We start from the raw sequence: 11,118 nt of genomic DNA, 5'->3' as shown, positions 1-11,118 counted from the left end.
AATCTCGTAAGAAGGTTTGTGGGGATGTTCAAAACATTTTTTTCGTGCAATATGCACAATTTCTTTGCTGAAAATAACTACAAAACATGAACTTTTTCTTCGTAGAGAACTTGTGGCAGTATGTTGGCACATTTCATTGGGTTACCTGATTGAGAGAAAGTTCATGTAGAAAAAAGTATCTTGTAATTTATATCACAGAATAATGTAAACAGATTAAAACAGATTGAGAAGGACACTTATCAGGAAAAACATTTTATTGTTGGATTGATAATTTCACGAGGCCCCAACGCCGGTTTGTTTCATGTCCTACTTTAAATTCATGATGCTGCTGTGCGACGGTCTGTAAAAATAATAAACCAGTAACTGAACTGCATCTTAAATAAAGACTTCTGTTGGACGAGTGATTTCACTCCGCTGCTTCTCTCACCGTCTCTCCACACTGAAATCGGACAAAGTCCAGCACTCGGGCCTGTTTGCCTCTGAGGAACTGAGCCACGGTCCTGCTGGGGTCCGTCAGGAAGGTCTGAGCCAGCAGCCGCGTCTCGCTCTCGCCGCAGGGCAGGTCGTCCATGTTGCCCAGAGACAGCGGCGCCTCGCCCACGATGTGCTGTCCCAGTTTACGGCCTAACGTTTCCTGTTCTTCCTCCTTTCCGCCCTGAAACACGACCAGCGCGCCGTAGCGGCCCATGGTCACCTCGGTCTGGCCGCTCACGCCGCCGTGCACGTACGAGCCGATGTGCCACTCGGCGGGGACGCCGACGGTCACCGCCCGCGTCACCGACATGTTCTCACCGAGGCGACCTGAGAAGAGAGGGAACCCGTTTAATAATAATAAAAACCGACAGTAGAACCAGCTTCAGTTCTTCAAATGTAAAGAAATCATGTCTGAATAATGAATTTAAACACTTTTTTCATGTTTAAAGTCAGTATTTAATCTTCCTGCTGGATCCAAAGATAATTTAATGATCTTTTTTGTGATTAAGATTCAATTTGACTGTTTTAAAAAGCCACATGATGATTTCAGATTTTGATTAATCGTATCATGATTGATTTATTTCTAATGTTAGAAGTCTGACATGTCATCACCTTTACAGGTAAAGTGGCTAAACCGGATGCTTGTGGGCTAATATATGAAACACATGTAAAATACATATATATTCTATAAATACATGAGGGATATGTTTAAATCTGACCTATTGTTAAAGCCACCTGGTCGGCGAGTGAAGCTCCTTCACGCACACTCAGTCTGGTCAACTCATCGCCTGCCAAGACGCTCTGAAAACAAACAGCCGGATGTTAGAAAAGTCAAAGTCGATGAAAGAGAGAAGCTGCATGACGGAGACGTCAAACAGCAACAAGTCGGGTCTCCAAAACTAAAGAGTTTCTCTGCAGCTTTGTTAAATGTTAGTCGGTAAGTAGTCTGATGACACGGACAAAATTTATAACAGAATCCTCAATATGTGCTTCAATTTAAACCCAACCTGCATCTAGAATTAAAAACAAGAACATAAACGTGGAATAAATTAGACATGCAACGTTAACTGTGAAAAAAACGAGAGGATCGCTGATACGAGTGATTTTACAGCTTTGCTTCGGTCTCTTTCAGGTGAATTGTGTGACATTTCAAGCTTGGAATAATGATTTAAAACCTTAAAGTGGAAATACAAATGTAAAATCACCGATGAAAGAATCATTACGAGAACTTCTTTTATAAACACAGGATGCACAAGATGATAAAAAGTAGTTATTGATGTGGTTTAATGAATAGATTAAAATGACTGTGATAAGAGTTCTGTCCCCTTTTAAGTGTTTATTTACATACAATTGGTTTAAATTAAATCCTTAAGTTGTCAGCGTGCATCTTCACCTTCACGTATCCGTCCTTGCTTTGGGTTTTGTTCTGATGGTGAGCCAAGGTAGCGACCATCACATCCTTCACTAGCTGCTGGAACTTCTCGTTGCGGGCGACAAAGTCGGTCTCGCAGTTCACCTGCATCAGACACACACACACACACACACACACACACACACACACACACACACACACACAAGGAGACGTCACCAACATGTCCAACTGGACCTGGAGATGTGAAGAGCTGAAGAGATGGAGCTGTAAATAAGACGTACCTCCACCATCACCGCAGCGCCGTCTCCTACGAACAGGCCGATCAGACCCTCTTTGGCTCTGCGGCCTTCCAGCTTGTTTGCTTTGCTCCAGCCCTCCTTCTGGGCCTGCTGGTGCAGCCACGTCTCTGCCTGAACACATCATCACCACAACAACAACAACAACAGCTTTAGATGTATTATTATCATTATTATCATTATTATTATTATTATTATTATTATTATTATTGTACCACCTCTGAGTGCAGACGAACACCTGGAGAGGAGCTTACCTGCGCTACGTCGTTGTCAAACTTCTCCAGAGCTTGTTTACAGTTGATGAAGGTGTAGCCGGTAATTTTCCGCAGCTTCATCAGGAGGGCTTTCTCTACGGCCAGGAGCTGAAGTCCGGTGTGCACCGACTGGACCTGCTGGAACCGGCCGACCTGAGGAGGACATGATGGACCGACAGTCAGACCTCAAGGAGGACATGATGGACCGACAGTCAGACCTCAAGGAGGACAGGGAGGCTTCCCGTGTCTCGAGGAGACAGTCAGAAGGACCAAACCTTTGTCACAACAAGGCACATTTTAAGTATAAATATACCCCAACAAAGATATTTAATTCACATGAAAGAAGGATGAATGAATAAGCGACCTGGTCCAGGAGCCTTCAGAAAGTGGAGAAGCTAACAGTTTACAATGAAACCTTCACGCGACAGCTCAAGCTTTACGTCAACTATCAAACACAAGTAAGAATTCATCTCCTCACCTTTGCAACGTCTCTCGTTAATGCTCTGAATAAAAAGGTTAACGACATCTTTACAGCCCGGAGAAGTGGACCGTCTTACGAAAGCTCAAACGTCATTGAAAATCCACGCTGCGAACGGAAGCCGTACGGGGACAAAAATGTTTCCGTAAAGTCATTGTTAAAGCTGAACGCCACCTGGCGTCCAGGAGGACAACTGCAGAAGGAAAAATTGGACTTCTTTAATTCATCTGATCGCTTCAGTTACTTTTAAGATGAAGATTTAACAAAATGGGAAATGTAACGTCCTTTTAAAAAATACAACTCATTTTTAAAGATTAAATCAGCCGTTTAAAATCCTTATTTTAGCCTCTGGCATCTTCCAAACAGCAGCATGTTGTTTTCTATGTCTAAAACCCTGAGGAGATTATATTGTATATAATATATATAGATATATACTGTACTGTATATATATATATATATATACATATATATATATACATATGTTGACTGTGTTTCTTGGTTTGTTTGTATATAATATATATATAGATATATAATGTACTGTATATACTGTGCATTTTATATTTTATATTTATATTTTTTACTGCTATTTACTGCTATTTTATTGCTTTTCTATTATTCTATTCTATTCTATTCTATTCTATTCTATTCTATTCTATTATTCTATTATTATCTTATTGCTTCTGTATGCTGCTGTAGCGAAAGAAATTTCCCCTCGGGGATTAATAAAGTAAATACCTACCTACCTACCTACCTACCTATTGATGTAAAGTCTTTGATTAACTTTGTTATTAGCAGTTTCTCAGGAACATGTAATCTCAACATGATCAGAGCTATTCTGGGTCATTTTACATAAAGCCGTGTGAAAAGCAGCATCTGGTCCCAGCGGTGGAAGAGATAACAAAAAGCTCCTTAAAGACTTATGACTGCACTTTAAACAGTTTAATTATCTCCACCAGAGAAGCTATATTTGTTTTTTTGTGTCTATTTTGTCAGCATGATTACAGAAAAAACAACCGGCCTGGTTTTCATGACACTTTATAGAAGTGTGTAGCACGAGCCAAAGAAGAACCCATAAAATTCCAGAGTACATCCACAAATTGTTTTTCACTTATTCATTAACAGGTGGACACTTATTCATTAACAGGTGGACACTTATTCATTAACAGGTGGACACTTATTCATTAACAGGTGGACACTTATTCATTAACAGGTGGACACTTATTCATTAAGAGGTGGACACTTATTCATTAACAGGTGGACACTTATTCATTAAGAGGTGGACACTTATTCATTAAGAGGTGGACACTTATTCATTAAGAGGTGGACACTTATTCATTAACAGGTGGACACTTATTCATTAACAGGTGGACACTTATTCATTAAGAGGTGGACACTTATTCATTAACAGGTGGACACTTATTCATTAACAGGTGGACACTTATTCATTAACAGGTGGACACTTATTCATTAACAGGTGGACACTTATTCATTAACAGCTGGACACTTATTCATTAACAGGTGGACACTTATTCATTAACAGGTGGACACTTATTCATTAAGAGGTGGACACTTATTCATTAACAGGTGGACACTTATTCATTAAGAGGTGGACACTTATTCATTAAGAGGTGGACACTTATTCATTAACAGGTGGACACTTATTCATTAACAGGTGGACACTTATTCATTAACAGGTGGACACTTATTCATTAAGAGGTGGACACTTATTCATTTTGTCTAGTCAACGGTATCCGTGCGCCAGGTGTATGGCGGGTGACGTCAGGTAAGCATGTTGTGTTTCTGTTTGTACATTTATTTTAGCTCATAAATCTTCTCTCTCCAACTCTAAATCTCTGTGAAGCAGCTAAATGTGATTTATTTGTAACACGTTCTCGATCGACTCAAACAAACGTGTGTGTTGCTAAATTTCCGGCTGATTTTATAGTTAATGTTTACTTCCGGTCCACTAGCTTAGCAGTTAGCATTAACTTCTCTCCCTCAGTCTGCCTTTTGTTACTCAAGAATTCAGTTTATCTTCTTTGTTGAATTTTTTTCTCTCTATAATATTATAACTATGTAAAGTGCACTTAGATTACTTGTGTTTCGAGTTGGTGTTTTTAAAATTAAAATGGAAGAAAATCCATCCATCCATCATCTACACCCGCTTTATCCTGGACAGGGTCACGGGGGGCGGAGCCTATCCCAGCTCACTTAGGGCGAAGGCAGGGTTCACCTGGACAGATCGTCTGTCCATCACAGGGACACAAACAGACAGACGGAAACAAAGACCATTCACGCTCTCATTCACACCTAAGGGACATTTCTAGAACCACCAATTAACCTGAGGTGCATGTCTTCGGATGGTGGGAGGAAGCCGGAGTACCGAGAGAACCCATGCAGGCACAGGGAGAACATGCAAACTCACCACAGAAAGGCTCAGGCCCGGATTCGAACCCAGAACCTTTTTGCTGTGAGGCGACCACGCTGGAAAAAAAAAATCCAGTTGATGGTAATTAAGTTCAAATAAAGAAAAAACAGTTTAGTCTCAAAATAATTGTCTGGGACACATGAACTTGTTATTATTGAGCACTCAGAGTCAGTGATGCAACAGCTGAGATGTGAGTGTGTTTAACATCAACCTGATAAAGTTAAAAAGACAAATATCCACACATATGGAGGTTGCAGTTGCAAATTTCCACATCAGAAAAGTGGACTATTGATCTTGGCAATGGCCTGAAGAATTGATTGCTTTACTGTAAAATGAAAAATGCTGTAAAAGAATCACTTTAGTTTTAAATTTAAGCAACATTATCACACTATTTTTTTTTTTTTAAACCAAACCTTAAATAACCTGAAACTGCAGTTGTTATTGCAGCTCATGACTTGATTGACTTGATATGGTTTTATTTGGATGCATGGTGTGCTCAGCAGCTGTGCAGTTTCACAGAGAGAAAACATTGATCATCTGTTGTGTTTTGGGTGCTGAAGTTCTCCCTCACATCGTACCCATGATGAAGACGTTTCAAATGTCACGTATTAGAGTCGAGAGGACGTGATCGTGGTGAAGTGACTGAGTCGTGGGTTGGGTCAGTGTGAGAGCTGCGTTCGGATTGGTCGTCGTGAAAGCTGCTATAAAAGGGAAGACCACGCTAACGGTCAGCTCACCTTGTCTTCAGGTTGCTGACCGAGCCAACATGAAGGTCGTCGCTGTCTTCGTACTTTGTGTGACGCTGTCCTGCCGGGGATACAGCAGTAAGAGACTTTTAATCCTAATCTATTTCATCTTTACATCGACGTACAGCTGAGACAGTAATCTGTGCTGTCGGCCTGCAGACACCCTGGACTCCTGTCAGGGCCGCTGTGGTTATGGAACAGACGCCGACTTCTCCTGCCAGTGCAACCCGTCCTGTGAGCGCTACGGAGACTGCTGCTCCGACTACCAAGAAATATGTAAAGGTGAGTGACAGAAGAAAAATACGAACTCGCAGTTTTCTCCTAATCCTAACTGTGTCTTTTTGTCTTCATGAAGCTGGGTCCAAGTCGTGTCAAGGCAGATGTGGTGAGAAGTACGACGCCGACAACGAGTGCCACTGCAACTCCAAGTGCAGCGAGCACAGAAACTGCTGCAGCGACTACGCAGACCTGTGCAACAGTAAGACCGACCACGCGTCACCTGCAGCCGACCTGCAGTCGACCTGCAGTTGACCTTCAGCCGACCTGCTGCGCTATCTCAGCGCTGTCGGTTACATCGTCCATGAGAAGCTCGTCTGTTTATGACAGCTGGTCCCTTTCAGTCGGTGGACACAGAGTCTGAACGCTGCAACACGTCTCGTTACAGCCCGGTTTAAGAGCAGTTCTACTGAAGTACCGTCATTCTGCTACTTTATACATCGACTTCCTCACATTTGGAGGAATGTGGTCGTTTCCCCCCCCCCCCCCCCCCCCCCACTACGTCCATCTGACAACTTCAGTTAGAGGCTAGTTTTTATTTCCTATGAAAAAAGTATGATAATCTTTTATCACACAGCTCTGTAAAAAAAGTTGAGAAAGCGTAAAAATACATACGGAAACCAGCTGCAACACTTTTTCGAGTTTACTCAACTAACCAACAATATATTCTGTCAACTTGGGTTGAGAACTTCAACCAAAAAGCAATCTTAAATTTGTCCTATTTAAGATTATCATTATGATCAACTCCTCTGCTTGAGTAAAGAATACTTAAATTAATATTTTTTTTTACTTTTCATACTTTAATAAATATTTTGGGATAATACTTCTTAACTTATGAAGTATTTAAAATGCAGGAATATTCCTGTGATGTAGTCATTTTAAATTATGACACTACATGTGTATTTTAACTAAAGAAAAGGATCTGAACTTTTCTTCCACCACTGCTGGCTCATGATGAGCCTCTGTTGGTATATTTGTTGGTATATATTATTTCACTCTCTGACCAACAGGTGTCGCTGTTGTGCTACTCAACATATTAAAAGCTCTTCTCTCAACTTCATCTTTGGCCTTAAAGTAATAATTATAGGAGTAATATTTAAGATTTTAAACTTAAATAAAGTGGCAATATTACAATATAAATATATATGAAAAATGTTTATATTTAAAATTTTACTTTCGAATTATTACTAATTATAACTTTCACTTGAAGTATGAAACATTAAGGTTTTTAAATTGGTGTTATTAAAATGAGGCAGCATCAGCTGAAATATTTGATATACTGTAGTGATGTTTAAGAACAGAACCTATCATGTCCTCCATTAGCATCAAATTGATCTGAACTGATTATGTATTTTTAACTTATGTTATGTCAGGCTCATATTTTGTAAATATCAATAATTGTAAAATAAAAGTAATGTATTTGAATTTCCCTCTGGATTGTGGTGGAGTTGGAGGATAAAGTAGAATTAAATGGAAATCTGTACTTGGTTATTTTCCATGTCCACCAGTACAAACTTCCAGGACTCCTGCAGATGAGCAGTGATGTGAGACGTTGTGTGTCTGTGATGTCCGTCAGGTGACGGAGGCGGTGCGATCACTGACTCGGAGATCAGAGCTCTCTCTGAGGTTCTTTACACTCTGGACTCCAACAAGGCTTCGGCCTCGCAGCTGGTCATCGACCCTCAGGCTCTGGTGTCCGACTCCCAGACCGGCTCCAAGAAGGACCTCTCCTCCAAGCCGTGAGTTTCATCTTCATCACTCTGTCCCCGACTCTTCTTCGACTGGATGCGTTTACCGGTTCGTCTGTGCTTCCAGCTTGTTCCGCTTCCTGGACGAGGACGCCCTCTTCTCCAGGCCCACGTATGCTGCTTTCCTGGCCGTGCTGGACAACTACCAGAGGATGACGGGACAGACGGAGGACTTCAGTCCTCAGCAGAAGGCCGAGCAGGAGACCTTCCTGAAGGAAACCATGTCCAACACCGAGCTGGGCCGAGAGCTGTTCGCCTTCCTCTTCACCAAAGGTCACCGCAGTTCTTCAGGACACATCCTGCGCTCACACGAAGGTCGGGTCGTTCAAAGGATGTTATTTCTGTATTTGAAGGGGTTTATGCATCAGAGGAGGAGTTCATTCACGACCTGAAGATGATGTGGTTCGGCCTGTACTCCCGCAACAACAACAAGCTGGACTCCAGCGGCTTCGAGCACATCTTTGCAGGTTTGGACGGAGCAGATTTCTCCTAAACACAAATATATTCGTATTATTATTATTATTAATAATAATAAAAACTCCCTTCTGTAACAGGAGAGATCAAGGGAGGAAAGGTGTCCGGTTTCCACAACTGGATCCAGCTTTATCTTCTGGAGAAGCGGGGGAAGCTGAACTATTACAGCCATAGCTTCAACGGGCCTGTAAGCATCCACGATAAACACCCGACATGCTTTTGAAGTGTGTGACGTGTGCACATGTTTCTCTTCTCCTTTCAGTGGAACACGTATCCCGACGTCATGGGGATGCAGTTCATGTGGGACGGCTACTTCAAGCAGGTCGGCTCCGCGGTGATCGGCTGCAGCCCCGAGTTCGACTTCGCCATCTACAGCCTCTGTTACATCACTCGCCCTGGAAAACAGTCAGTGAACCCACACGTCCTTTTTAATGCATCTCTTCTGATTTTAAAATGTTTTTTTATTCCCTCCATCCGATAAGGTGTCAGCTGAGCCTGGGAGGGAAGCAGCTCTTCATCCAGACGTACACCTGGGATAACTCTTCCTACGGTGACGGGAAGAAGTTCATCGGCTCGGCTTTTCCTGCGACTCCCAGGAACTAAAACGATAAAAGAAAATTACAGAATCGTAAAGAAGTGTTTTCGGCTCATATTCTAATATTCCCAACAGAAGTGATGTAAATGTATCGCAACAGCTCGTTTTCATTTGGTACATCCTGTAAAAAAAAAAAAAGTAAACAGATTGACCTTCTGATATGGGTTTGTGTACAATATGCAGAGCTCTCTAATAAAGCAGACTGCTGACTGACCTTCCTGAGGAGTCTCATCGAGCATGAGAATGCGCTGCTCTCTCCCAGGGGCGCCATCACGCTGTGCCTAATGGGGCACAAAATGGGCGTTTACACACCCTGAGCGGGCACAATACCGACACTAGCCCCTCCGAGTGGTACGAGCATGTGTGCATGTGACACAATTGCTTATTGTCTTATGCAACAGCACAACAAAACAACAACAACAAAACGAAATGCAGTCTTTTGCAGTATGAACTATAGAAACAAAAAGACATTAACTGATCTGGTTCTGCTTGACCTGCTCTGAACAGTAGCCACCAGCTAAACCTGCTCTTATCAGCTGTCCATGAAGCTGTGTGTGTGCCTGTAACTCCCCAGTGTGGGGTTAAGTATCTATGTGTGTGTGTGTGTGCCTGTGTGAATGGGTGCATCCCTGTGTGTGTGTGTGTGTGTGTGTGTGTCCAGCTGGGATGGGGGTTGATTTTACTCTTTCACTCATCTAGGGTGACTAACAGGATAAATTCGGGTCTGCCGACAGAACAGGGGGACACACTTGCTGCCCTGTTTAAAGAAAGTATTACAGGAGATGGATCTGCCACTGATCCTATTGTCCACCAGTCTGTGTGCATTCATGCAAAACAAGAGCACAAGACCAGTCAGTGCGCAGAGAAGCTCTCAGCTCTGATTCTGGGCCTCACAGGCAGTCGACGCGCTGCAGCAACACGACAATGGAGCCAAGAATTTTAGATCATTTTACATTTTCTGAGCTGGTTGACTCTGGAAATTAGAAGAGTAAATCTTCTCTCTTTTCACACTGCCCTCTTTTTGAAGCCCCAATGGAATCAAATTAAATCACAGTGGGGCAAATAAAAGGAAAAAAACAAAAGGTTCAATTGTTTCTTTTGTCGCTCGCACAACTTCATAATCAAATTATAGCTGGCCACCCGCCAGCGTGTCCTCGCATCTCCCCGAATGGGCTCCTCCTGGCAGATCTCGTGAGGCACCTGACTTTTGTTTTGTAATTATATTATCCCGCTCTCCCTTTAGCGTGTTGCGGCTAATGGCTGAGCGGGCTAGCCCAGCTGCACATGCAGAAACAAAGCTGCTTACGGGGCCAGACAATGGGCCCGTGGAAAAGGGACGCCTGAAGGCGGTCAGCCAATGAGCACGCACAACGGGGGGCCAACAGAGGGTTTAGGAAAGGGTTAAGGGGGTTTAGGGGTTGGGGGGGTGAGGAGGGATTTTACCCAGCAGTGGGGTCCATCAATAAGATGGTTAAGAGAGGGACACATGGTCAACATCACCCTGTCTCCCCAGGGTCGGCCGGGGCTGGAGGGAGGTTCAAGTTGGGCTTAGATGCCGGCCATTTCTAAAGTTGATGAGGAAGCATGAAACACGGAGCAACGTTCATTCTCTGGTGGGTTTTGTTTGCTCTGCGAACAATTTGATGAGCGTATTGTCACTGCTCTTATCAATGCTGTAGATTCTGAGGCAGATTCAGGCGTGCAGAGTGGGAGACACAACGCGGACTATCGCCGCAGTGAAATCAGATTCTGCTATTGTGCATAAAGGGAAAACTTTCTGATTTCTGCACATGCGATCCGTCCTCACCTCCAAACATGAACACAAACACTAACATACACACACTCTTCACGCCGCGGTGCCGGCATCTCTCCGAGGACTTCCAGTATGACAGATGGACAGGAGCCACTTTCCCCTGCTGTCACACAGAACCGCTGGGGACCGGGAGGAAGGTCATGTTTGTGTGTGTACTGGAGTGA

The 11,118-nt window shown here is 43.1% G+C and overlaps 2 protein-coding genes across 2 annotated transcripts; one reads left to right on the top strand and one right to left on the bottom strand.

Moving 5' to 3' along the window:
- Positions 1 to 236: 236 nt before the first annotated feature.
- Positions 237 to 2,976, bottom strand: tsfm (Ts translation elongation factor, mitochondrial). Its single transcript, XM_069151166.1, has 6 exons — positions 2,875 to 2,976; positions 2,397 to 2,549; positions 2,128 to 2,256; positions 1,868 to 1,990; positions 1,194 to 1,275; positions 237 to 801 (listed from the first exon to the last, which is right to left on the bottom strand). The coding sequence occupies exons 1-6, from the start codon at positions 2,920 to 2,922 to the stop codon at positions 407 to 409; spliced, it is 930 nt and encodes a 309-aa protein (XP_069007267.1). The 5' UTR covers positions 2,923 to 2,976; the 3' UTR covers positions 237 to 406.
- A 3,086-nt stretch (positions 2,977 to 6,062) lies between these two features.
- endou (endonuclease, polyU-specific) lies at positions 6,063 to 9,348 on the top strand. The gene is made up of 9 exons (XM_069151156.1): positions 6,063 to 6,126; positions 6,208 to 6,330; positions 6,404 to 6,526; positions 7,901 to 8,063; positions 8,140 to 8,345; positions 8,426 to 8,539; positions 8,627 to 8,733; positions 8,809 to 8,951; positions 9,029 to 9,348. The coding sequence occupies exons 1-9, from the start codon at positions 6,069 to 6,071 to the stop codon at positions 9,147 to 9,149; spliced, it is 1,158 nt and encodes a 385-aa protein (XP_069007257.1). The 5' UTR covers positions 6,063 to 6,068; the 3' UTR covers positions 9,150 to 9,348.
- Positions 9,349 to 11,118: the final 1,770 nt, after the last annotated feature.

Source organism: Embiotoca jacksoni, unplaced genomic scaffold (genome assembly GCF_022577435.1).
Source record: "Embiotoca jacksoni isolate LCO1_2020_lvr unplaced genomic scaffold, fEmbJac1.0.p SCAF_1, whole genome shotgun sequence".
Classification (NCBI taxonomy): domain Eukaryota; kingdom Metazoa; phylum Chordata; class Actinopteri; family Embiotocidae; genus Embiotoca; species Embiotoca jacksoni.
The sequence above is the reverse complement of the archived record's forward strand: the minus strand, read 5'-3'. Positions and strand labels throughout refer to the sequence as shown.